Genomic DNA, 25062 nt, shown 5'->3' with positions numbered 1-25062 from the left:
TGCAGAATATAGGGAGGAGAATATTTAAATCAGTGGTACAAACTGAATATAATCATGTTTTCAGCACACAATTAACTGCTGACTGTGTCAATATTTAACGCTGAAAAAAGTATACCTTGTTTTTTGCACTTCATTCTGACCTGAACTGACTGTGCCTACGAAATAATTGCACCTTAGAAACGAACGCAACTTTTGTAAATCAGCCATAAAACTAACCACACCTGTTTGGCGCTTGTGCTTACACGTTATTTTGCCCCATGATGAGAACCGGTTGAGAACCTGAACTGTTAAACCAATTGAATCCCAAAGTGTTTGACTCAAAAGTCACACATAATATATCAAAGTTAAGTTTATTTCATATTGTTTCTTTCATATCGTACATGGACTGTAAGGATTTTGATGGATGGTGCTTACACTTTCCTTTGTTTTAACTGGACTTTACATTTATTTTAGTTTTCTTGATATGAAAGCATCGAGCTGTGTATACTATACTCAGAATAAATCAAGTTAAACTCAGATTAAAAAGCAAAACTCATGAAGAATTTCCCTTTTTTGCATTTACCTGGAATAAAGATTGTAATCCTTATTTTTATATACTAAAGAAATATCAAAAACATATCTTACCTTTAAAAATGTATTTTAGATACATTGTGAAGTAAAATGTATGCAGCAAAAGCATTAAGTAGACCCAAATACTAAAGTATAAAGATGTTGATTAAAGCTGTACTTGAGTACAGTATTTAATGTGCAGTTCACATAGAAAAATTATACAAAAGGTTCAAATTCATTCTAAGATAACTGTTCATTGCCATGGACTGATGTTTCATTCTCTGTAGTAAAAAATAGAACATCAAAAAGTTTTATGTGTGTTAATGCTAAAGTATCCTTTGCAAAATAGAAAATCTTAGTGATTAATAAAATTCAACATTACAAAAATATCTGTGTACCAGGAGCACTAATATCACATGGAATTCCTTCTAACCCACCCAGTCTACAATACACACCGGTCTATGTGAACACACAAACAACATTATGTTCATTCATTCATTTTTGGCATTTGTACCATCTTCTCATATTATTTTGTTTCATTTTTTTGATCTTTGGCCAACAGCACGGAAAAGTAAACATCCTATTACTGTGAACTTAGTGTTTGCTTTCCCAGAAGATGGAAACATCATTGCATTAATGTAGGTAATGAAACACAAGGTTTGTTTTTTAAAGTCTTTAAGTTGCTCATTCCTCTTTTAGTCTCCTGGCTATGCCCAGGAGAGCTAAGGGCAAGACGAAGGAGGCCGATGTGATAAGAAAGCAGGTCTGTGCTCCGGCAATCCAGTACACTGCAAACAAATCAGTTAAAACAAAACAGATATGAATATTTAACAAATAATTCAAATAGCACCATCTCAAGAAAAAAGCAGCACTATGGAATGATCCTTTAGTTTCAGTTTCCTCACCTGAGGAGGACACAACTGGGCCCAACGCTCTGGCCAGGGCGCCCAAACTACGCAGAATCCCCATCACAGTGCCCTTCTGACTGGCTGAGCCTAGAGGAATCAGCAACAGTGGGTAATCAGCAACAGTGCCAACATTATAGCAGGATCAAAATATTTTTCATCAGATTTGATAAAAGGCTCACCATGGTCAGAAACTAGAGTCGACAAGCAGGGGACAACTATGGCAGCCGCTGTAAGAATAGGATAATAAATACGTAAGTTGGAACTATTTTATAATTTAGGGACATTTTTAAGTAAAATGCTATATAGCAAAATATCATACAATACAGTAACTATCTGATATTTTGCTTCTTAGAAAAGTTAGAGGACGACTTGATAAGAATAACACAAAGTAATTTAAACTAAAGTGATATCATCCACTCCTGTTAGGGAGCAGACTAAAAAAAAGGATCCCTACATATTTGTTTAATATGCACACATATCCTGATCAAAACAATGCCTAGATTTCTGGACTTTGCATCAGATTAAGTATCAGGTTAGACACCATGTTTCTAAGATTTTGGGGGCCAAATATAATAACATTAGTTTTATCTGAATTTTGAAAATGAATGAAGAAAAATTCCAGACATCCAGGTCTTTGTGTCTGTAAGACATATCTGTGGTTTAGCTACATAATTTGTGTCAACTGGCTTCATAGATAAATATAGCGGCATATAATCTGTATATCAATGAAAATGTATGTAGGATTTTCTAATGATATTGTCTAAGGGAAGAATGTAAAATGTAAATAGAACTGGTCCCAGTACAGAACCCTGTGGAACTCCACATGAGTATAATTCATTCTGAAATCTGACTGAAACTCTTCAGATAAACCACTCCTCTGCTAATGACTGCTTGACTATATTATAGTTGTTCATTTAAGAATTTTTGAAATAAGAGAAGGGATGGGGATTGGTCTATAATTACTTAAGACAGCTGGATCAGGCAAAGGCTTCTTAAGCAATAGTTTAATTACTGCATCCTTGAAAGTGTTCTTGACAGTGTTCTTCTATTTTAACAGCGTAATGTCCTGTTATGTATTTTGGCAGTAGTTTATCACATAGTTTTTATATTTATTTACACATTCTTGGGTGCTGTCAAGATAAGACAGATGAAACTGAGTTACTGCATATTTTGAATACAGTAATTTTGACTCACCAAAGGAATACAGTGACAACCCAATGTACAGCATTGTTACATTCCACGATAACCCAATGATAACAAAGGCTGGGATCAATGCTATGATTGCCTAAAAACAAGAAAAGTGGTTCAGTAAGGGAGACATTTGTACAGTGATTTATCCTGTTCCATTAACACTAACAACAGCATTAGGTCAGTATTTGTCATGCAAGCAATTGGTGACTTTACCATACGAACAGCCCTGATGTGCTGCCCAGGTTTTATTCTGCGAGCATAACCCCCCTGGATTAAAGCCATGATGACACCAATAAAGAAGAACATCTTTCCCTGCTCCATGCTGTTAGAGAGAAAAACATAAGGTTGCTGTTTGTCAGACTTAAAAGGGAAACTCAGAGTACACAGCCTTATCTTTGAGTTCATACCTTGTAAACTGGAAACGCTGGTGAGTAAGAAAACTTAAGGTGAACTCCAGACCAGAGAACAGGAAGAGGTAGCAGAAATAAACCAGCCCTAGCACTCGAAGGCTTTGCATTCCTGTAAAACACAGCCCAACAGTGCATCACTGTGTTAAGGTTTATTCACTCTTTGTAAACGGGACAATCACAGATGAATGCAGTGTATACACTACTCACCGTTTCTTGAAAGTTGATCTTTTTTCTTACTAACAGCTGCAAAATAGAACAAGGATAATGGATGCAGCAGGTCCCTGCAGTCCCCACAGCCTGAAGACAAAGCCTAAAATGGAACAAGAAAAATGATCTGCATCTTTCTCTCAGTGAATAATGATTTGAAAAAAACAATGCCGTTTCTTCAGAAACAATAAGAATTATGTGAACTTGTAATTTTATTTTATTTATTTTTTCTGCGGTGGGTAGGTGAAAACTGAGAAAATCAGACATGTTCAATCTGAACAGTGATCACTGTCTCTTTGAAACATTCTTCGCCTGGTGGTTTCAGGGATGTTGCTCAATCTGGAGAGACATGCACATAAATCATCGCCTTACTAATAAGGTGGTGTACACAGTGGATCAGCAGCCATAGACCTGTCCGGACATGCGTTAAGTGGAATGACAAAAATTGCTTAAAGTACACCTCATAAGGTTTTTTTTTTGAAAAACTTTCATATAATTTCTGCTGAAGAAGGAATAAAGAGGATGGAAATACTCTAAACATTGGACATCAGTATATCCTGTGTTTAGCAATGTGCAACAAAGATATAAAGCTTGCTCAAATGTAATTTAAATATGACATGTTTGTTGGGCTGGGCACAACGGTTGTGCAGTGTTGCCTCACAACGAGAAGGTCCTGAGTTCGACACTAGCACCTGGACGAGGCCTTTCTGTGTGGAGTTTGGATGATCTCCCTGTGTTTGAGTAGGTTCTCTCTGGGTTCCTCCCACAGTCCAAGGACATGCAGTTAGTGGGGTTCTGAACTGCCCAAAGGTGGGTGAATGTGGTTGTCTGTCTCTATGAGTTAGCCTCGGTCAGATTGGCAACCTGTCCAGGGTGTACCCCGCCTCTTTTTCTCCCTATGGTAGCTGAAATAGGCTCCAGCCACCCCCAACCCTGATAAGGATAAGCGGAAGAAAATGGATGGATGGGTGTTTGTTGGTGGTGGTCTGACTATTTCAGAAATGGATGATTTACTTTGATTTTCACACACAACCATCTTTAGGGGTTTCAGATTATGGCTCAAAAAAGACAAATTATTCAGTGAGTGGCAGTTCTCTGGATGAAAATCCAAAAGCCAGAGAAGAATGGCCAGACTTCTACGAGCTTTTAGGAGCACAACAGTAGCTGAAATGACCACTTACAACCAAGGTACGTAGAAGAATGCACAACATGTGGAATCTTGACGCAGGTGGGCTAAGGCAGTCAGAATTTGGTTTAAACAACATGAAGGAATGGATTCATCCTGCAGTATATCATGATTCAGGCTGGTAGTGGTGGTGTAATGTGTGGGGGATAATTTTTTGTACACAGTGAGTATTGTTGCTGACCATCCAAGTCTTACCACAGTGTGCACATGTTCTGATGACTGATTAAAGCAGGATAATGTGCCATGTCACAGAAAATTAGTTCACTGCACTCAAATGGACTCCAAAGTCAGCAGATCTCAATCTAACAGAGCACCTTTGTGAAATGGTGGTATGTGAGATTCCCACTGTGTATGTGCAGCTGACAAAATCTCCAGCTGAAATGGTGTGGTGCTCTCCTGTCAGCATGGACCAAAATCACTGAGAAGTTCTTCCAGCACCTTGTTGAATTTATGCCTTGAAGAATTAAAGTAGTTCAAAAGGAGGGCAAAGGATGGTCCAGCACCCAGCAGCCTGTTACCTTAGCTCAGCATGAAAAATTGAAAACATTGGGAAACAGATAGTCACTGATACTGGTACTGATATTGGCCCTTATTGAAGTACTTTGTATTTAAGGTGTGTGATACTTCCTCTTCATGGGGAAAAAAGTACTTTTTTACTAAACTAAATATATTTTTCAATCATAGCAATCATTTTTAGAGAAACATATTGTAAACATAATACAAATATATGGTTACGTTGTTTTTTCTACTGTTAGATCAGTATGTTGTCAAATACAGTGGATGTCCTTACATGGTCATTTCAGACAAACAGCTCTGGCCATTACTAAAGCGGTCCCACCCATCTGCTGTTGGGTAATAGGGAAGGAGAACTGAGCTAAAGACTTCTTGTTTGAGACAAAGCCCAGTGTAAGATAAATGAGCACTGTTTTGAACTGTGAGTCATGGAAATCTACACAATTGTAGGATAATAGGTCAACTTTAAGTGAAAATGTTTCATACTTCTTCTACCACAGCGTGTTTTGGAAATCCATACTGCACAACTGATGGCTGGAAAATTTATGTCTACTGTTAAAAACTGCATTTAGTTCTGTTTACATTAGCAGGAGTGTTTCTAACTAACCTTGACGTCCTTTGTTAATGTTTCTGGCAGCATCAGCCAAATAAAGAGCAGATCAGCAGCGCTGAAAGCCAGGGCGAGCAGAGCTGGAGTGAGGTAGAAGACATTTCCTGTTGCTTTGGAGGTGATAGCAAAGTAGGCGCCCATCAGAGGCCCCACGGTGAAGCCCAAGGAGAAGGCAACACCAATCATGGCCTGATTACAACAGAGGGAAACAGAAAACAGAAAGACACTTAATTCATCTATTCTCAATACTTGTGAGGGTCATGCTAAGCTAAGTGTACTGATAACAAAAAAAAGTATGTATAAATACAACACAAAATAATTTTAATTAATTTCACTTCAACAAAACATTTCCTGTAATGACCACAAATATTTCTGCCTACCATTCCTCGGTTCCGTGCTTTCGGGCACGGCAGGTCGGCTATGATGGCAGTGCAGAGGCTGACGTTGCCCTTACAAATGCCCCCAATTACCCGAAACAAAAGGAACATGCTGAAGCTCCGGGAAACAGCCCAGACTGCATAGGAGGACATCAGCCCTAACTGAAACACAAGGCACCCAATTAGATGTGAATGAGTCAGCTCTGGAGAAAGGGCTGTGTGTTTTCTTACAGCACGAATATTGATAAACAAAACTTTAAAAAGTCGTGAAAAAGTGATGTTTTCCTCACTGTGGTGAGCATAAGCAGGGGTCGCCGGCCATAGGAGTCTGACAGAGCCCCGGTTACAGGTGATGCCAGGAACTGTAGCAGAGAAAACAGTGACCCAATCAGACCTGTAGGGGAAAAAAGGAGCATTATTAAACCAATGAGCCTGCAACACTGAAAATATAAATTTGACCTTAATGTTGAATAAATCTGATGTTTAAAATTAATCCAATATACCTCCAAACAGGACACTGTTGTATTTCTTTTCCAAAGGAATCCCAACAGCCTCCCGGAACCAGTCCACAACAGACTGAAGAGACTGATACACACCATCCTGCCCACACACAAACAAAGCATCACAGAGCTATAGTATAAATACCAGCAAAGTGGTCGCTTCACCATGACTCAGCAGGCGGATTCACCCACTAACTAATCTAATCAAATCACTCATGAGTTTGTTACAGTTTTTATGGAGGAGAATCTTCAAACAAAACCATCTTTGTTCAAGGATGTGTTCACAATGTAAAAATGGTCTGTTGAGGAAATGCCATTCAAAAAAACCCTATCTAACAATTTTCACACTGCAAAAAATGTCTTCAGTAAACACTGTTACTCTTATTTCAAAAGCATTTTGATCATCACTGGCAGGAAATAAGGCTGCTGGAATCACCTTCAAAGTTTTAATGCTTTCAACCAGTTTCCTTGTCATGTATAGCAGGCTTAATATCTTAATATCTGCTGTGATTTTAAAAGTGCCTTTAAGTGATTATACTGCTATAAAAAATAAATAAATAAATAAAAGACCAACCCCGCTTTCTGCGTAGTGATCCAAAATAGAAGGCAGCAGAGGTAGAATCAGAGTGAATCCCAGCAGGTCCAGCAGCAGGATGATAAACACAATCTTGATGACCTTTGTGGAGAAGATGCCTTCATCTTCCTTGGATTTGTTTACGGCTGACATTTTTCCACCTGATAGTGTTTCTTTTCCTGCTGTACAAAGAGCAGCACTTTTAATATAGTGTGTTAAAATGCCCCTCATGACTTTTCTCAAATAACACAAACAAGCAGAGCCATCCTTAAAAGAAATTGACCCTTAAAGAGTTACTACTGTAGGCTATCCCGATCAAACTCTGAAGCAGTTTCTTTACATTTCCTCGAGTTTCTTGCTTTGTACAACAAACTTGTTAAAAACAGAAATAATCATTCATTCAGATAAGCAGGAGCATCCAGGGCTGGGTCGGGGAGGGCATCCAGCATAAAAATCTGTGCCAAATCAAATATGGGATTCATCTGCTGTGGTTACCCAATATGAAAGACGGCGCAGGATAATACTGTTATCAAGTACAAAACATCGTTTAAGTTGCATATTTTGGTTTCAATAACTTAAAAAACGAAATAAAACTGAGAAGGTCGCTTTTACCCTAAAGGTAATTACAGTAGGTATCACTGAGTCCTAGAGCAGTATACTACAACACTTAAATACTCAAAGAAGTACCTGAAGACTGTACAATATTTGAGTAGCTGTATTTTCACGTTACGATCATAAAAATGTGGACGCTATTAGTATGTAAAAAATAAGCTTTTCCTGGACTGGACAGGTTTAAAATACAAAACGTTTACACCAGTTTATATCGGTAAACGTTTAATTACCGACACCCTTCATTAACCACATCTACTTACAGTAAGTAATCAGGAAACAGAGGGAGAGAAACGTGTTGGTCAAGGAAGGAGGAAACAATTCCTTCAGCCTTCCTGCTCAGAGCAAATCCACCTCAGTTTGTATGAACTTAAAGAGCATCAACACACAAACGTGTTAGGTTGTGCTTTCAAATATCTTCATCTAAAAGCACAAAACACGTTTCTCTACATGTAAATGGTTTGGATCCAGTGGTACTGATCAATATTTATCAGCATCGCCTTTTTCCCTCGATTTTTCTCCCTATGTATTTCCTCTAATGGAAAGACTTTAACACATTTAACTTACCCAGTGTGCGCAGAGCGGTGGACTCAGAGAAGCAGATCAAAGTGAGGACAAGTTCACCTCGACCTGGCTCATCAGTCAGTCCATTATTGAGTACACACCAGGAAGCGGCGTCCTCTTACATTTGGATGACAAGAGTGTGTCGTAACCAACGCAAACACAAGAAAATGCTGCCTTCACGTGACCCTCGTAAGCTCGTATTTTCGCCTTTCTCCCTCGTAAAGGTTTTTCTGTGGTGGTGCAACAAATCTTTTGATTCAGTGCGTCAAAGCAGTGCTTAGAGAATTCATTGAAACAGTAAGGCTGTAATGCCATGTAGTTCACTTTGATGACTGGAATATAATCAAACAGTGGCATGGCCAAACATTGTATTGTCATATTAACACCATTACTGGTGGCAGAGTGTGCCATAAAAAATTGGAGGAAACTGGACAAGTGAAAAGACAGCCTTTTAGTCGATCCATCTTCTGTTCGCTGATGCCTCATCAGAAATGGTTTCAGTGGCTGTCAAGAAGCCATTGGTAGAAAACAGGGAGAAAATGCTCAGTATGCCAAATTACACAAGAACTGGGCTGAAAATCAGTGACAGAAGTTCTTATAGAGGGATGAATCCAGATGTGAAATGTTTAGTTCAAATTGTCAATATGTATAGAAGAGGTTATGGTGGAGGTGCTGTCATGGCTTGGGGTTTAATTTCAGCCAGTGGTGTTGGGGACCTTATTAAAAAGGTTTTGATCAAACATGGAAAACCATGTAGGAAAGCATCTGAATGGCAATAAGAAAATTTTTCACGAGACTGATCCCCAAACACACCTCCCATGCAGTGAAAGAATATTGGGATAGAAAAAAAACACACACACACACAACTGAACCCAGTCAGTCACGGATTTTCCTTCCCAGAGCCCGGAACTTAATATTACTGAAGCAGTGTGGGATTATCTTGACAGAGAACAAAACCAAAGTCAACAAACATCCAAAGAATTACAAGAGAAGCACTCAAGGCAACAAGGCTAGGTTAAGAGAGTTCAGTTTTTGTTGATGAAAAAAGGTGGCCATACCAAGTACTGAATTTCAGGCTCATCAGAAATGTCCAATCAGACTTTTTTCTCGGTATACTGCATTTCTATTTTCACATTTTTATAATTTGCTACACCCATTTCCTATATCCACATCAAAATTTTAAAAAAGAATGAGGGGTGGGTAAGACATTTGCACAGTATTATTTAGCTATGTATCCTCAACATTAAAAATATGTACTGAATACTTCAACTTAAAAATAATGTGCACATTGCTCTTTACATCAAGCCATTCGAAATCAAACATTTATTGTTGTAACCAGATTATATTTTCTTAATGCACTATTTGATTTTTGCTACAGGGCAACACTTTTAATACAAAGCATCCATGTTTTATAATACAAGGATATGAACACACGTGGTCTCATAACACATTAACTTTTTAAACTTTAACTGTTTCAGTCTTCTGTAAATGTCCCTGATAACTTCTTGGTCCAGCCTGTGTCCATTTTTTGCTGTTGTTCAAGAAATTGAAAAAAAAAAAATGGACCATTTATTAATCATTTATGACCTATTGTGCATGAGTCTGTATCTTCAGATATACTGCCTTTTTCTGACACCAGTGACATCTACTGTAATAGTAAAATTAACTAAAAATGTTTAAATTCACCACTTTCATAGAAGGCGCCACTCTAAGCTAGGAGGAAAATAAATATCAGGTGCTGCAAACACACTTTAAATTCAAAACAAATTGAAGTATAAAAAAACAAAACAAAATTTCGTTAACATGGAATACCAAACTAAATACTGATATTTTACTGTCAACTATTTTCCTTTTCAGTACAAAATACACAATAAAAGTGTGTTGAAATACCAAACAACACCTGAAGGCAGCATTTAATGAACTTTCTGTTATGGAAGTTGGTTCAGTTCGTGGTATTTAACTCTATGTAAACGTTTTCATGTAAAATTAGTTCACAGTGTAGAGGTTTCTGCAGATTTTACAGTAATAACTTCTCGTAAATAATACCTCCCTGTACTAACTACAGGAATAAAAATGAACTCTGGATGACAGTTGATCACGGACATTATCCATTAGTGTTTAAAAAAAATACAAAAAAAATTCTAAAGATTTTAAATACAGTGTGTCACACATAATACATTCACCATATTGGTTCAAAGTTTTATTTACTGAATCACACCTATGTTTAACAGCTTTACCATAAAAGCATTTTATAGGAAAAGGTTTAAAAATGCACAAAAAAACAGAAACGTAAATATGTAACCGTACAGTTAGATAAGATATCAGACGAATAACAAAATCTAAAATGCGTAACTCAACACAACACTGGAAGGAACTTTCCATAAAATGGAAACCCAAATAAAAAAAACGTGGAAAAGACTGTTAGATTCCATGCCGCATGACGTGACGCTTCAGTTCAGAGCTGTTCACCAAGTTTCTTCCACAGAACTCACAAGTAAATCGTTTCTGCTCTGTACGTGGGGAGCACAGGACTTCAGCCGGTTCTTGTGTTGTTGTATCTGAGGGAGGGGACAAAACAAAAAAAATCAACAACGTAATTATCCCATACCGAAGATTCCTCAAAATCTATTTATGTTGACAACCCAATACTTACCTACAGTTAGTTATCACAAAAAATTCGATAAAAACTCAGAAAAAGAGTAAAAAATTACCATTGGAATCTCTAAAGTACTAAAAAGGAAAGATAAGAAAAACAAACCCGAGAAGATCTCATATTTTTTGCTTGAATGACTAAATAAACAATGATCACACACATAGATCACCTCCTTTTGAATCACTTTTTATCATCAGATTTGTCTGTCATCAAACACAGTCCTGTTTTTTTTATTTAATTTTTCGAATTAATATTAGGAATGCACTAAGATACAGTCATGTGAAAAAGAAAGTACACCCTCTTTCAATTCTAAGGATTTACATATCAGCACATAATAAGAAAATAAAACAACACTGTATATATGTAATACACTATATGTATTACATATATTACATTTATTTAACAGAAACTCAGCCAAAATGCAGAAGCAGTGTGTGAAAAAGTACACCTCATAATTCAGTATCTTCTAGAACCATTCTTAACAGCATTCATCGTCTGTATGACTTTATCAGACTTTACAACATTGCTTCAGTTCAGTTTGAGGTTTTCAGGCATTCATTTAAGCACAGCCACAGTCCTGTGGCTTGGAAACGAGCCTAAATCATCGCCCCTCCACCACCCCGCTTGACAGGTGCTACAAGGTGCTTGTGCTGTTATCCTGTTTGGTTTTCTCCAAACATGATGCTTTGCAGTATCGCTAAACATCGCTATTGAAGCCTTTAGAATCTCAGATGTAGCTCTTCTACATATATTTTTTTGGTTTGTCTGAGCATCTTCGCCTTGTGCATTGTTTTATCACACACACGTGAATCACACCAATGAACTGCCAGACCATTTGTTTTCATAGAGGTCACCATACTTGCTGTTGATTGTAGCATCTGGCTGTTACTTACCTATAGACGCAGCAAAGATGGCCTTTTTAGTTTTTCCACACTGCTTCTGCATTTTGGCTGATTTTTTGTTAAATTATTACTGACATAATAGTTAATCTTTAATTGTACTTATCTAAAGTCCTGACACATAAAACCTTACAATTCAAAGAGGGAGCACTTTTATTTTCATAACTATTATTGATATTGCCCAATATCTGCATTTACCATCTCTTTTTCTGTACTTTAAACAAGTGTTAAAGTGTAATTAAGAGTGTACTTTTAAGTGTACTTAAAATATGTGTTTTGCTTACAAAAATGCACAAAAACTAATGTTTTAATTCACTCTCATAATTTCTTTTTACCTTCATGCTCTTGCAGACAATCATCATCCCTCATCCCGTCGTGGTCACCAGGCGCCTGATCTTGGTGTCGTTGCTCGTCTTCTGTGAGCATCTCAGATTCTTGGTTCTGCTTCTGCTCGAAAGGACCTTTCTCTTCTTCCTCCTTGAAGCATTCAGGGGAGTGCACTTCCTTCTTCAGACATTCTTTCTCAAGTACTGGCATTTCTTTGCAAGGTTTAGGTTCCTGTTCACTGCTTTGCTGAGTGTGCACTTGTTCCTGCTTTAATTTTGTAAACGAGACACCTAAAATATTGCCGGTGATCATCTTAAGTCGTGCACAAGTGGGCGGGAGGGTTAACATATGTCTTTCAATTTTTAAACTCTCCTTTGTCCTTGTGTTATTTACATGTGCAATATTTAGCTTTGTTAAGGCTGAATTTGCCTCTATACCAACTTGACTCTTTGGATTCTGGAACAAAGGGAAGTTGCTCTCTTCAGCTAATGGGATATCACTTGCATCACTTGCCTCAGTGTCCTTCTCCATCTTAACCGTTTTACCCTCATCTGCCTTGTTATGCATCTTGCTGTCATCATTGGCCAACTGTAAGATATGACGCAGTATGTCATCTTCTACCTTTGCCTCGATGTTCAGTGTTTTACGCTCAAGTGCTTTAACGTCTTGCTTTTGAGCTGGTGTTTCTTCATCCACTTTGAAATCATTTCCTGTCTCTGTTTGTTGTTTGTCTCCACATTCTGTGAATTTAGGTTGGGCTTGGTTTTTATTTGTCTGCCTTTCTTCCTCTGGACCGCCACAATCCTCACATGGGGTACCTGTAATTTTCACTTCTGCAACACTTTGTTCCACATTTCCTGTCTCCTGTTCTCTTGCACTCTCTAGCAGCACAATCTCTGCTTGTTTTTGCAGCTCTTGTTGGACAGTAGAGTTTGGTTTTGCATTTTCATGTTGAATGTCTGATTCGGAAGTCTCGCCAGGACTTTCTCCGTTGCTTTCCTGGCATTCCCTGATCTGGAGTGCACTTTTCTCTGTGGTATAGTTTCCTTCCAGGTTCTCAGCTTGTGGAACCTCATCACAGTCTGCAAAAAGGTCCTCCATTTCTACATCTTCTCCGTCCTTATCTAGCTGGTCCATGTTAGACAAATGTTCCTCTTCTGTTACTGGCACATTACCAACGCTTGCCTCCAGCTGATCAAGGTTCACCTGACCCACGAGTTCATGATTCCTCATGACCTGCATAGACAGAATCAAGGTCCAAATTATGATACACTTTTCCAACACATTATATTGGGGTGGGGGTGGGGCACTGATGATGTAGAAGCCTCAAAAACTCATTTATCAAATATAATACACTTGGAGTTATGGGGTTGAGATAAGACTCCCAGTCCTATAGAAGTTTATGGGAAGACAGACATGACATGGTAAACACTTTCCTTGTGAGTTTATGGGCTTAGTCACTGATTTTGGAAGCATACTGAATAAAACATTATTACAACTATTTTGCAAATCATGTTTAAATTGCTTAAAAATGTTGGATTATCTTTTGTCTGCTTACTGCATAGAGATAGCAGTTTCACAGTCAGCCCCTCTCCTTCTCACCACATCTTATTCTTTGAAATAGGGGTGGGCGGTATAAACGGTATACAGTAGAAACGATATAAATTTGGCCAACGGTAGAGATTTTGACTATAGCGCTCTACCGCGATAGCGCATGTTGATGGTGTCCTCAAGCTGCGCCTGTTTTGGTTGAAAGCATTGCAGCGGCTAAAAACAACATCATCTGCAAATTATGCCGAGCGACAGTAATAGCAAAGAGACAAAGCACTTTTGGAATATGGGGAAAGCCAAAAACTGCGCTTCCTCCTCTTCCCTACCATTGATTCATTAATGCTGAATTCTCTCGCAGCTGCTCTGTTCCCATGTTGTTGCAGTATATTAATGACTAACCTCGTATTGTGGATGGATTATCTCAGTTGTTCTCCTGACTGAAGTTTGGTCCGTTTACAGCATCCTGCCATGCAATTGCATTTGTCCCTAACCACTAGAAACCCTCACGTTAACTTTTATCGAGTGGGAAAAAGTTGGTGTTCATCCTTCAGCTTCACTGTGCTAATGTTATGCTAACGTAGCTGTGTCGCTAGCAATCACGTAGGACATCATTATATACCAGCTAGCCCAACTTCAGTAACCCTACAAATGTCACTGCTGTTTAGTTTTCTGTCTTCATTTATGTTGGAAGTGATAGCAGAGCTGTACTTTTTAATTTTTTCAGAAATCTCTCAGTCAGAACATGCTATATCATGTTTAGGTGGAAGCTAGCGAGCAAATTTCCTGCTAACTTCTAACTCCATTAAATTTAATAGATTCTGTTTTCATGGATGCCTGGATGTTAAACTTAATTGTTACACCTGGTAGAGCAGCAACGCTGATCATTTTATTAAAGATGAAAGAATTGAGACAGTTTGTAACTCTCAGTGATGCTGCAGTGTTTGTTTGACTTTGGGACCTGAAGTGGACGGAGTTTTGGATTACTCCGCAAGGCTCCTGACTACGGCAGCCGTAATGCTCCGGCAATCCATCAAGCGGTGCGCTTTCATAGCTCTCCCAAGTCGTACTAAAACATTTTTTGATTTCTGCGCTCTGTGTAACACAAAATCGGTTTGAGGTCAGTAAGCACAACCAGAATTAATACATAAGGCACACTGTCGATTTTTGAGAAGATTAAAGGATTTTAAGTGTGCCTTATAGTGTGTAAAATACGTTATACAGAAGAAAAGAATATATCGTGATATATATCGTTACCGCACATGCTTCAAATTATACCGTGATATGGATTTTAGGCCCTACTTTGAAACTAATATGGTTGTGGTGAAAATGCTAATCTTGGGGCATCAAAACACAATTTCAGAAACCAACGGATGATGTCACAGTAGTTGTCCATGTCCATCTTTGACATTACCTATGGTTTAATCCCTGTAAATGTAGCACTTTTCAATAGCCAAGGAATTGGGGTAGGATATGCACTGCATCACTCCATTAGGCGCAACCTTAATCAATATTAAACAGATTTGTGGCAAAGTTTTTGGACTACAAAAACATTCAGACTAAAGGAATCAAATGGCCCAGTGCCAATGTCTCCGTAGCATTATGTGAATAAAACCATTCTTTTGCAAAAGTAAGTCCACTGCCTATATGTAGCTTGTGAAAGTGATGCAGTGCTACTAAACAAGATGCATGGTTGACATTTAAAAATGTCATTCTGATGAATTCTTTATGTTCATTTTTATATCTATTCATATTTTTAGGATGTATGCTCCCACTCTCTTTCGTTGGCTACTCCTTTCAAAAATCAGACATGTTGACATCTGACATCTAATTGCTGCTTACATTTTTTATAGGCTTAAATAACTTCATTCAACTTCATTTTCTCTTGATTTTCTAAATCTTCATGGTTATGACAGCAGTGTGTAGAACAAAAGCACCGTCTGCCCATCAGTTAAAGAGAATACCTTTTTTGACCCAAAGGAATTCCAAGGATGCACAGAAGGCTTTAGAGAGAAATCCTCACCTGATGCTTATCGCTCAGGTGTGCCTCCAAATCACTCAGCCGGGTGCAGTCGAAATAGCACAGCCGACACTTGTAGGGTTTGATGTCATCGTGCCTCATCATGTGCAAACGCAGGTTTTCTGGGCTGCCACTGGTGAAAGTACATTTGTGACAGCGGAAGATGATGCCTTGAAGGTAACGTGACAGTTTGGGGCGACGAACCTCTATTGGCACTACACGTTCCTCTGAAAAAAAAAGAAAAAAAAAGGGAATGCTTATGTGACAGCGTCAGGTATCGGAAAGCAGAACACGTTCCTACAAATCCTGCAAATGCTCCAACATACCACGATGCAAGACAATGTGATCAATCATGTTGTTCTTGTTCTTAGTTTGGTACAGGCAGAAAGGGCAGCAGAGGTCCTTCTGATGAGTAGGCTTTGACTGGCAGGTAGAGTGACCCGTCTCCATGTGCATTTCCAGAGTTTTCCTAATGACAACAGGAGAAATCAGTGATGACATTGCAAATTTGTCGGTGTTTGGTGACAACTCGTGTTGAGTAATGAGTAAAAATGACAAATTCAAGGTGTCTGTCAAGTCAAACACCTCAAAAAACTCATCCAAGTTATTTCCATACATCTAAAATAATTGACAACAATGTCTAAATCTGAATAAAAGAAGCTTCTTCTTCAAAAAGGGTTCAAACAGCAGATAGTGCGGCATATTTAATTTAGCACACTTTTATGCCAGGTTCTCTTCCCGATGCCACCCCAAAGGGATTTGTGTCTCCTCCTTGAGGCAAACCAGGAATGCATTATGTCACCTGACTATAGAAACTAGTCAGATCCTGCACATCTGTGATGATTCAGAATTAAAAGTATCAATTATTACTCATACTAAATGCAAATGCAAGATTAAATGCAACATTTAAAACAAATGTGAAAACGAATATTTACATAAAAATATTTTCCAAGTTTTCAATCCCAGAATATCATTTGTGTACATTTTCCATTTTCGAAAACAAAAGCTAAATAGTTGAAGCTAAGTAGTACAATTTGCAGATTTTTAGTAACACACTAAATTTTATTAAAGAAAAAAAAAGCAAAAAATCTTTTGTACACACAAAACTACAAACTGTTGCAGCACCTTACCTTAAACCCGTGAAAAAGTTGCAGTCTTTACATCTGAGGATTTTCTTTCCATGCCGATTTAAGTAGTGCCGCCGGATACTAGACAGGTGTCCAGTGCTGAAATTGCAGAACTCACAGTGAAGCACGCTGTTCTCAGGTAATTTTGAAAGTTGCACGTTCACTTTAGATTTGATGCTGCTCTGTGCCATCATGGTGTAGTGGTTTAACTGGCGCCGCACATCTGGGGGCTCCAAGTACAGAGATCCTGTCAAAGTTTCAAGGACCCACAGTCTGTTAGTACTGCTACAAAACCAGAAACTGTTTGTTTTATGAAAACCAAGACCAAGTTTAAAAAAAACACACAAAAAAAACATGAGAGATGACTTGCCTTTAATCAGTTCAGGTCCCTCATCAATTTCAGGCAAGCTGTTCATTTTCTCTGATGAATTAGAGGACTCCTTATCAAACCTGTCTTCACTCTTATCTTTGTCTTCAGTCTCAGCTGCAGCCATGATGAGATCTAAGCATTCAGCAATAGAATAACCAAATGAAAAATGAAAGACATAAACGCAGACAAAGCCACACGAAATCTCTCAAACCTAGAGCTGTGCGATATGACCAAAATCTCATATCCCGATATAAGAATTCTATCGTCCCGATAACGATATAAATCACAAAAATGTAACATTTTCTGTAAATTCTGTGAATCTCGGGCAGCTCGTATTGCGGGAAGTGTTTCCAGCTGCGCGTCATGTACCTGGAGTCGAGTGTTTTAACCGATGCATGAAACTATACATTTTTAGACATAAGTTGTAACGGCCGCCGTTTTCTTTGTGAGTATTTATTACACGGCGTGCTGCGGGGATAAGCCTGTTCTAATGTTTTAGTCTAAGGTTTATTTTTAACACCTGGCGGCTCTTTTTTACTTCTCATCCGTAAATAATCTGCTCTTTCACGTGATTCAGTGTATTTTGAAAAGTCTCAACAGGATCTTGAGCTTTAAAACGCATAAAAACAGGCTCTTGTCCGTCCGTAGTGTGATTATATAAAATATAAGAGAAAGAGAGAACTTTAAGAAATTAATATAGCCACTACAGTGACCGTCAAAACGATGAAAAAAATATTGCCGTAAACAGTTTATTTTGCGACACCACGAAACAAACGATAGCGTAAAATTAAACGATAGACGTTTTTATATCGTCATCCGATATATATCGTTATATCGAACAGCCCTACTCAAACCCCTTCTTGTGAAATTTGTGGCTGTCTTTAAAACTAAGCCAAAACCATCCCAGTCTGAACAGTTAAAGTCAGCTTCTAATATAAAATGCACCTGTGACAACTCATATTAACTTGACCAAATCCAGCATACAGAAAGCGTATGCTAATAATCTACAACAAAAGACTAATTTTAAAAATTCTGGTGATTTTGAAATCAATGTTCGCAGGTCAAAGTCAATGCATTTGACACTTAATGCTCATAAGATACCACTGGTGATGTTACAAATGAGTTCTTACCATGATGCTTTTTCATAAAATGACTCCTCCAGAGGCCAAAGACTGTTGTCCGATAGGTACAGCAACTACACAGGAAAGGTCTCAGAGTTCCAGATTTGTGGATGAGATATTTGCTAATGCTGGTGAGGTAAAAAAAAAAAAAAAAAAAAAGGTTCACAATCATTCAACTCTCACAAAAAATACAGCTTGGGGTGTTTGGGACTTGCTTTAACGAATAAAGTAATCAAAAGTCAATTTTAACAAGCCTGCGAAAGATACATTAGTCAAACAGAGAGTAGATGAAGTAACTCCTAAAATCTGTAAAGGAGGTATCATTTCTCTACTTTGGTTCTCTTGTCAGAAAGCCATTGGTTCTATTTATGAGGAAATGGTCTTCTTGTGAAGTTTGAAGTTATACAGGAGTGGATAGAGGTGGAATTGAGGAAAGCGGGAAAGGGGAGTCTAACTTTTTATTTAACCAGGAAGTGAAAATCTTGAGATAAAGAAGCTTTTCTGCAAAGGTTTTCCAATACCCAGATAGGCACTGTACTTTTTCAGACTAAACAAGACCACCTGGTAAAATTTCCATGTTACTTTTTAACTGAGCCCACAAAGAAAATAACGTGGCAAAATGGGGTGACTGCTTTAATATATGAGCCTAAATTTAGCCATTATTAATACTTTTTTTTAGTTTAGTTTTTAACAATAAAAAAAGCCCAAAGTTCTTACTTGTGTTTTAATCCAGACGTGGAGCTATTGTCCACTTTCTTGATGGCTGCCAGGGCTGCGTGGCTGTGCTCATGTGAATGCAAGCCTTTCAATGACATAAACATCCGGCCGCACTGTTTACACGTGTGTTTGTCTCCATTCGATTCTAGTTCTGGCTGCTGTACATCAGAGAGTTCTGATGTAGCGGCGCTCTGTACTGGTGTCCCGTTCCAACGATTAACCTCGTTCACAGTTTCCAATGTGGTCGTTTCGTCTTGCCTGCAGGGCTGGAAATAATCACAGTAATGGTCAAATAACACGAGTAGATCAGAAGACAAAGAGCGTAGACAGGAATTACAGCGTCAACTTACCTCGCTGGATTCTTGCTCTAGTGTTGTGCTAATAAGCGACTCCTTTCTCTGCGCAGCCTTGGCCATCTCTAGCATCCTTGCTCTGTGGCGATCCATGTGATAACACACCTTTCTAATCCCATTTAATTGTGTGTTGCAGTGGTCACATTTGTAAACCCCTGTGGTTTTCTTTTTCGTCGATCCTAGTGACAACACAGTAAAGTCCAATTTCCACTCTGAGCGGTGAAAAGTACTATAGTGGTCAATGAGCAGCTGCGACGACTCGAATGTTAATTCTGGACATTTCAAACATTTAACCTTTGTGCTGTTGCCTGATTTAAGTACGTTGCTGGGAAAGTTCCATTTACGCTTATTATATTTCTCAAGAAGTTTGTAAATACTGACTGCATCCAATTTGTGAGTATTTTTGTAGTGGCACTGGAGGTATTTTCGATACAGTCCTTTATAGGTGCACATCTGGCACTTGTACAACTGTTTGGTGCTGCGGACTCCGGACAGCAAAGTTGACGGGCATGCCTCAGGAGTTTCCGTTTGTGGAGCCTGTCTACTTTCCGCAACGCTTACTTCTCTCGAAGTTTTGTTTTTCACAGAGGCATCCTCCTGTGCTGAGCCCTGAGATGTGTGAACCGGCTGGCTTTCAGCATCAGTGTGCTCATACACTTCTGTGTCATGATGAACCCTCTTACAGTGAGCATTGAGTTTTGTCAGTGATCCATGGATTTGTGAACATTTTTTACACAAGTACCCTCTTTCATTAGAACCTTTTCCTAAAGTACAATTGACCATGTTTGATGCAAAGACTTCGCCTGTCTCAAGTTCGTCTGCCCGGACTACAATTGCTGGATGCTTCATTTGACAGTGAGTGAGGGTCCCGTGGTAGCTAGCATTCACATATGGACACTTTGGACACTTGTAGATCAAGAGGCTTTCTTCTGCTGTTATGCTAGACTTAAATGTCTCAGAGGCTTTTTCTTGTTGCTGACTTGATGGGTCTTCAGACGGCGATCGCGCTGTCTTCTTGAGAGGCTGTTTGTATATGGGCACGTAGTATTTTAAATAAGCCTCCTTTCCATGTGTCACTGCATAGTGGCGTCCAAGATGCTTTTTCCTGAAGTAAACTTTAGAACACAGCACACATTTGTATACGCAGTCCTTTGAAATAGTATGCTTGTGGTTAGCAAGCAAATGGCGACCAAGAGCAAGTTTGGTGGTGCATGTGTAAGAACAGTGCTGGCAGTTGATCACGGCATAGATTTTCTTGCTTAAAAATGAAGTCTTTGATACAGATCCATGTGTGCTGTAGGCTTTAGATAGAAGTATTTTACTTTTAACTAATGGCTTAGGAGCGGGTTTGGCCGTGCTTTGTGCTGTGCTTGCACCAGTCTTCTTGTGGTCTCGCTCGCAGTGTTTGTTCAGTTTCTCCAGCGTTGCGCAGATTTGCGGACAGGTTTTACACATGTGCCCACAAAGTTTCAGACTCTCACCAGGAGGACTGCTTTTCCAGGTTTCGTCCAAATTTTCAACATACACCATATCCACGTGGAGACTGTCGGCCCTGGATGGGAGGTTGGGGTGCTTCATCTGGCAGTGAGTGAGAACACCCTGATAAACGGTATTGACGTAGGTACAATATGGACACTTAAAGACATGCAGGCGTTTTTTGTGCTGCTTTTTTGGTTTTTGTTCTTGTTCAAATTTTTCGATTACAGCTTCCGGGTGTTTCATTCCACAGTGAACGTGGAGACCGTGTTTGCTATTAAAATTTGCAGAGCAGTAAAGGCACTTGAACACTGTGCAGGACGCCTCTGCTTCATCCTGTGATTTACCAAACTGGTAGGAGTCAAATGAGCCAGGTCTGTCACTTTGGTCTTCTACTCGCCAGCTTGCGTTTGCTTTCTTGGAAAGTTTTGCACTCAAAGGATGAACAATTCGGTAATGGTGTGCCAGATCTGACAAAGAGTTACTTTTAAAAGAGCATCTTTTGCAAGATAAACCAGCTTTATTTTGTCCAGATCTTTGGGATAGCAATCTGTTTTCAGTGCCATTGCCTCCACTCTGCTCTAGATCAGGCTTCTTCATTTTAGAAAGGACCATTCCAGGACCGGCATATAACCGAGTACTTACATACTCAACGCAGGGGACACGTCCTGGGTGGCGTTCCTGGTAGTGCTCATAAACTGCTGCAGCTTTTTCATGTCTGAAAACACAGAATTCACAATAATAGCCGGGCTCTAATGATCCTTGTCTAAAATAATATCTTAAAATATCTGTGACTGTACGCTTTACTTTGTGAATTTTCCTTATATGCGTCTTCAGAGCATATATCACGTCAGTATTGTATGCACATCTGTAACATTTCAGGGACCTCTTTGTGTGTGGGGTTGTCACTGAGGGTGTTGCTGAAATGACCAAAGATTTTGAATGCTTCGTTTTTTTCTTTTTCTTATACATTTTCTTGAGGATTTCCTGAGCAGCTTCTTCATTTTGAGTGGATGTTAGAGGAGATTTCTGTGCCTGATCGTGGATCTTAGATGTATGCAGAAGGACTTCTGAAGGCTTCGCCTTAAATCCATGATGTGTTTTGCTGTAATGGCGCATTACCTGATCCAAAGTACTATGCCTGTAGTTACAAAAGTGGCAAAAAAATGCTTTTTCTTCACCTTCATTTATTATAGGAAGAGGTAGATGGGAAGAAGAAGAATCCTTTGCATTTGCTTTTGCTTTCCTGATTTCATCATGGATTAAAGCTGTATATTCAAGAACACACTTAGTGCTGGAATTACACTTTCGATGAACCTTAGCCTGATGGTTAATTACTCCTTTTATAGATGGATTTCCGAAGTTGCATTTGTGGCAGTAAAACAAGTTTTCTGGACATGCGTAGGACTTGTCCTGTCTCTCTCCTGTTTCTGAGGCATCTGCTGTGTGATCCTCCTTATACAGATCTTCCTTTTCCCTACACATCTTCACTTGTTTACTAGTATTAAATTGGGAAGATGAAGGACTTTTTGACATCTTAGATTCACTCTGAAGTTTCTGCATCTCAGCACTGTACCATAGGACATCATCAGTATCTATTGGTGCATCCATAGAATGTTTTGCATTGTGATGACCAAGGATACTCTTAACCTTGGTACTTGTGTAACTGCAGAACTGGCAGTAAAATGTTTCATTTGGTAAACTGGATGAGAAATTGTCCAGTCCAGTAGTAATTTCATTACTGGACTTTGCTGGAAACTTCGAAGATTTCCCTTTCGTGGTTTGGGAAGATTCTGAATGATTCTTACAGGCTTCTGGTGTGGTCTCTGAATGATCTACTACAATCACAGAATCTGAACACTTCTCAGATGTCATCTCTGATGCTGCATGTGATGTGGGACAAGCTGACTGTTTGATTTTATCTAATGTGATTACTTCATCTGGGTGGCTTTTTTGGTAGTGAACATGCATAGCAACAACTGACTTGTGACTAAACATGCATTTCTGGCATTTATACAAGGCCATGTCTGCTCTTTTAGAGGGAGAATTTTGGGATGTGTGGGCACGCTCAGGAGAAATTCCACCTGATTTTTCTAGACTCAGCTGAGACGATTCCTCTTGGCATTCAGACATTGAATATCTGCAGAACAATAAGGAATTCTCCACTTCATATGTTGCATGCTTTGCCTTGTAATGTTCTTTCAAGGACTTCAATAGATTGGTAGTAAATTTACAAAGAAAGCATTTGAAAACCAAACTGAGGCCACATGATTTCATGGCAAATACATCTGGGGCATCTGGATGATTTTCCAAGTAGTGCCTCTTGAGGTCAGCTGTGCTTAAAAACTCAACTGGACACTCCAAGCAACGAAAGGTGGCACTGTGATCACTTGCGTCCTGAATGTAGACAGAATTGTATCTGATATAAGGGTGGTCACTTTGATAATGGGCAGAAATTCGCCTGATGCCCACGTCACTGTAGTCACAATGTTTACAAGAATACACTTTTGGCGCGTCTGCCTCGTCTTCATCTTCGCTGACTTCAAATGAAAACTCGTTGCTGCTGGATGACTGCTGTCTACTTTCATTTTCTTTTTCCGTGAGCATCTCTTCGTTATCCAACTTGGCTTTTTTGGCAGGATGACCTTTTGAACTTTTACCACTGGATCTCTTCACAGCACTGTCAGGAACAGATTCTTTTCTGAATTGTTCCGGAGTTTTAGATGGTGTCAAATCAGTAGTCAAGTCAGTGTGCAAAAAATGGTACGACTTACTTCCGGTGATATCTATCACAGACTTTGCTGTGACTTTAAACACACCACTACTGTTTGGACAGGAGCTTGAAGGAGATTCCTGCAAAATGATAGTTCCTTTGGTGCCATCAGCTAATTTTGCAGCAGTCATTGTATTTGATTCAGATGACACTGAGAAGTACTTCGTAATGGTTTGCAATGGCCTCTTGTAGGTTTTCAGGTCCTTTAACGTGCATTTCGCTTCTGAGGTAGAAATATCTGAAAGAACTGACGGATCTTCCGATGTTCCTGCAGCTTCATTGTTCTGGTTTGCTGAAATGACACTTAAAGTGCTGTCGAGCTTTTCTGAAATGATGACACCTCCTGACACGTTAGGATTTTCTGAAGTTTTGTGACACAGTTCCTCGTGTTCACTTAAACCATCCCAACTACAAGCTTTAGAATCACAGCTCTGGCATTTAAAATGATCTCCTGAACTGCTGCTGCTGTTCTCTGTGATGGCTTTGTCAGTCCCAGGGCATAAACCAGCCTCTCTGAGAGAAGTTTCTGTATTGAGGCCATGCACCTTGTTGAGGTGTTCAAAAAGGTACACCTTGGATTTGAAGATCAGCACACAGTGACTACAATGAAAAGCCTTGACTTGGGATTCTTCAGTGACTGCTTGGCTGATGACTTGCTTGATGTGGCCAGAGGTGGAGCACTCCACTGTATCTGAGGGGGCAGGCAACAGACCAGTATAGATCAGCATAGGTCAGTATCTATTCACAAAGACATTGCATACCTCTGTGATACATACCGTTTTCCATCTTGCATGCCTCTTTTAACCCACAGCCTTACACATTAAGTGACACACCTAGACAACTGAAAAAACAGATTATTATTTTTCTCAAGGCACAGAAGCAGCACAACATAATCCGACGCTACTTCGTTACCCGTTATTAAGTTAAACGCACAAGTGAATACTTAAAAAAGAGAGCGAGACAGCGAGATTGTACGCTTTGCTAATATTATCTTTAAATATGGCAGCACAAAGAACTCAACACCTCTATTTAACTTTCAGTGTAGCATATTCAACAGGAAGGAGACGTAAAACGAGTCAAACTGAATAAACAGATCCTACCTATTTTAACAAAATGCCGAGATGTGCAACTCGCTAAAGTGCGCGATGCACGCAAGGTTTTTACTCACGCATGCACACAAAGAGAGGGCAAGGCTTAGGAGGCACTGTTTTGAACCGCTGCTGGAGGTCGCATGAACACGGAACACGTTTCCGCCATTTTTCCCGCGAGTGTGACTCTCCCTGGCCTGTGCTTCCGCCACCGCAACAAAACATCTTCACTTCCGTAGAAGTCACCAACCCTTCAAAATAAAACTACTTGAAAACTACCTCCGCTGTGTAAGTAATTAAAATATCAGTTATAATGTTATTTACCAGCAGTTACACGAGATTCGATATAACGACAGGATATTTTGGTTTAATACGAACTAGGATTTCTTAAT

At 39.2% G+C, this 25062-nt stretch overlaps 2 protein-coding genes across 4 annotated transcripts; both read right to left on the bottom strand.

Moving 5' to 3' along the window:
- Positions 1–379: 379 nt before the first annotated feature.
- mfsd10 (major facilitator superfamily domain containing 10) lies at positions 380–8310 on the bottom strand. Of its 2 annotated transcripts, none has more exons than XM_063489755.1 (13): positions 8202–8310; positions 7026–7204; positions 6455–6551; positions 6242–6345; positions 5955–6113; positions 5572–5763; positions 3266–3368; positions 3056–3167; positions 2862–2970; positions 2652–2742; positions 1637–1684; positions 1455–1544; positions 380–1337 (listed from the first exon to the last, which is right to left on the bottom strand). In XM_063489755.1, exons 2-13 carry the CDS (start codon positions 7176–7178, stop codon positions 1234–1236), a joined length of 1362 nt encoding a protein of 453 aa, XP_063345825.1. In that variant the 5' UTR covers positions 7179–7204; positions 8202–8310; the 3' UTR covers positions 380–1233. The 2 variants fall into 2 exon arrangements, with proteins under 2 accessions (XP_063345825.1, XP_063345824.1); XM_063489754.1 differs by having other exon boundaries at positions 381–1337; positions 7026–7207.
- A 1201-nt stretch (positions 8311–9511) lies between these two features.
- On the bottom strand, positions 9512–24858 carry LOC134638803 (zinc finger protein 462-like). 2 transcript variants are annotated; one of them, XM_063489705.1, is made up of 11 exons: positions 24751–24858; positions 24359–24423; positions 19331–24273; positions 18981–19246; positions 18273–18391; positions 17143–17274; positions 16776–17019; positions 15972–16114; positions 15649–15872; positions 12086–13313; positions 9512–10756 (listed from the first exon to the last, which is right to left on the bottom strand). In XM_063489705.1, the coding sequence occupies exons 2-11, from the start codon at positions 24366–24368 to the stop codon at positions 10620–10622; spliced, it is 7446 nt and encodes a 2481-aa protein (XP_063345775.1). In that variant the 5' UTR covers positions 24369–24423; positions 24751–24858; the 3' UTR covers positions 9512–10619. The 2 variants fall into 2 exon arrangements, with proteins under 2 accessions (XP_063345775.1, XP_063345776.1); XM_063489706.1 differs by lacking the exon at positions 24751–24858 and adding an exon at positions 24683–24729.
- Between the last annotated feature and the right edge of the window lie 204 nt (positions 24859–25062).

This window comes from Pelmatolapia mariae, linkage group LG12 (genome assembly GCF_036321145.2).
Source record: "Pelmatolapia mariae isolate MD_Pm_ZW linkage group LG12, Pm_UMD_F_2, whole genome shotgun sequence".
NCBI lineage: Eukaryota > Metazoa > Chordata > Actinopteri > Cichliformes > Cichlidae > Pelmatolapia > Pelmatolapia mariae.
Note: the sequence above shows the minus strand (reverse complement) of the source record. Positions and strands in the feature narration are given on the sequence as shown.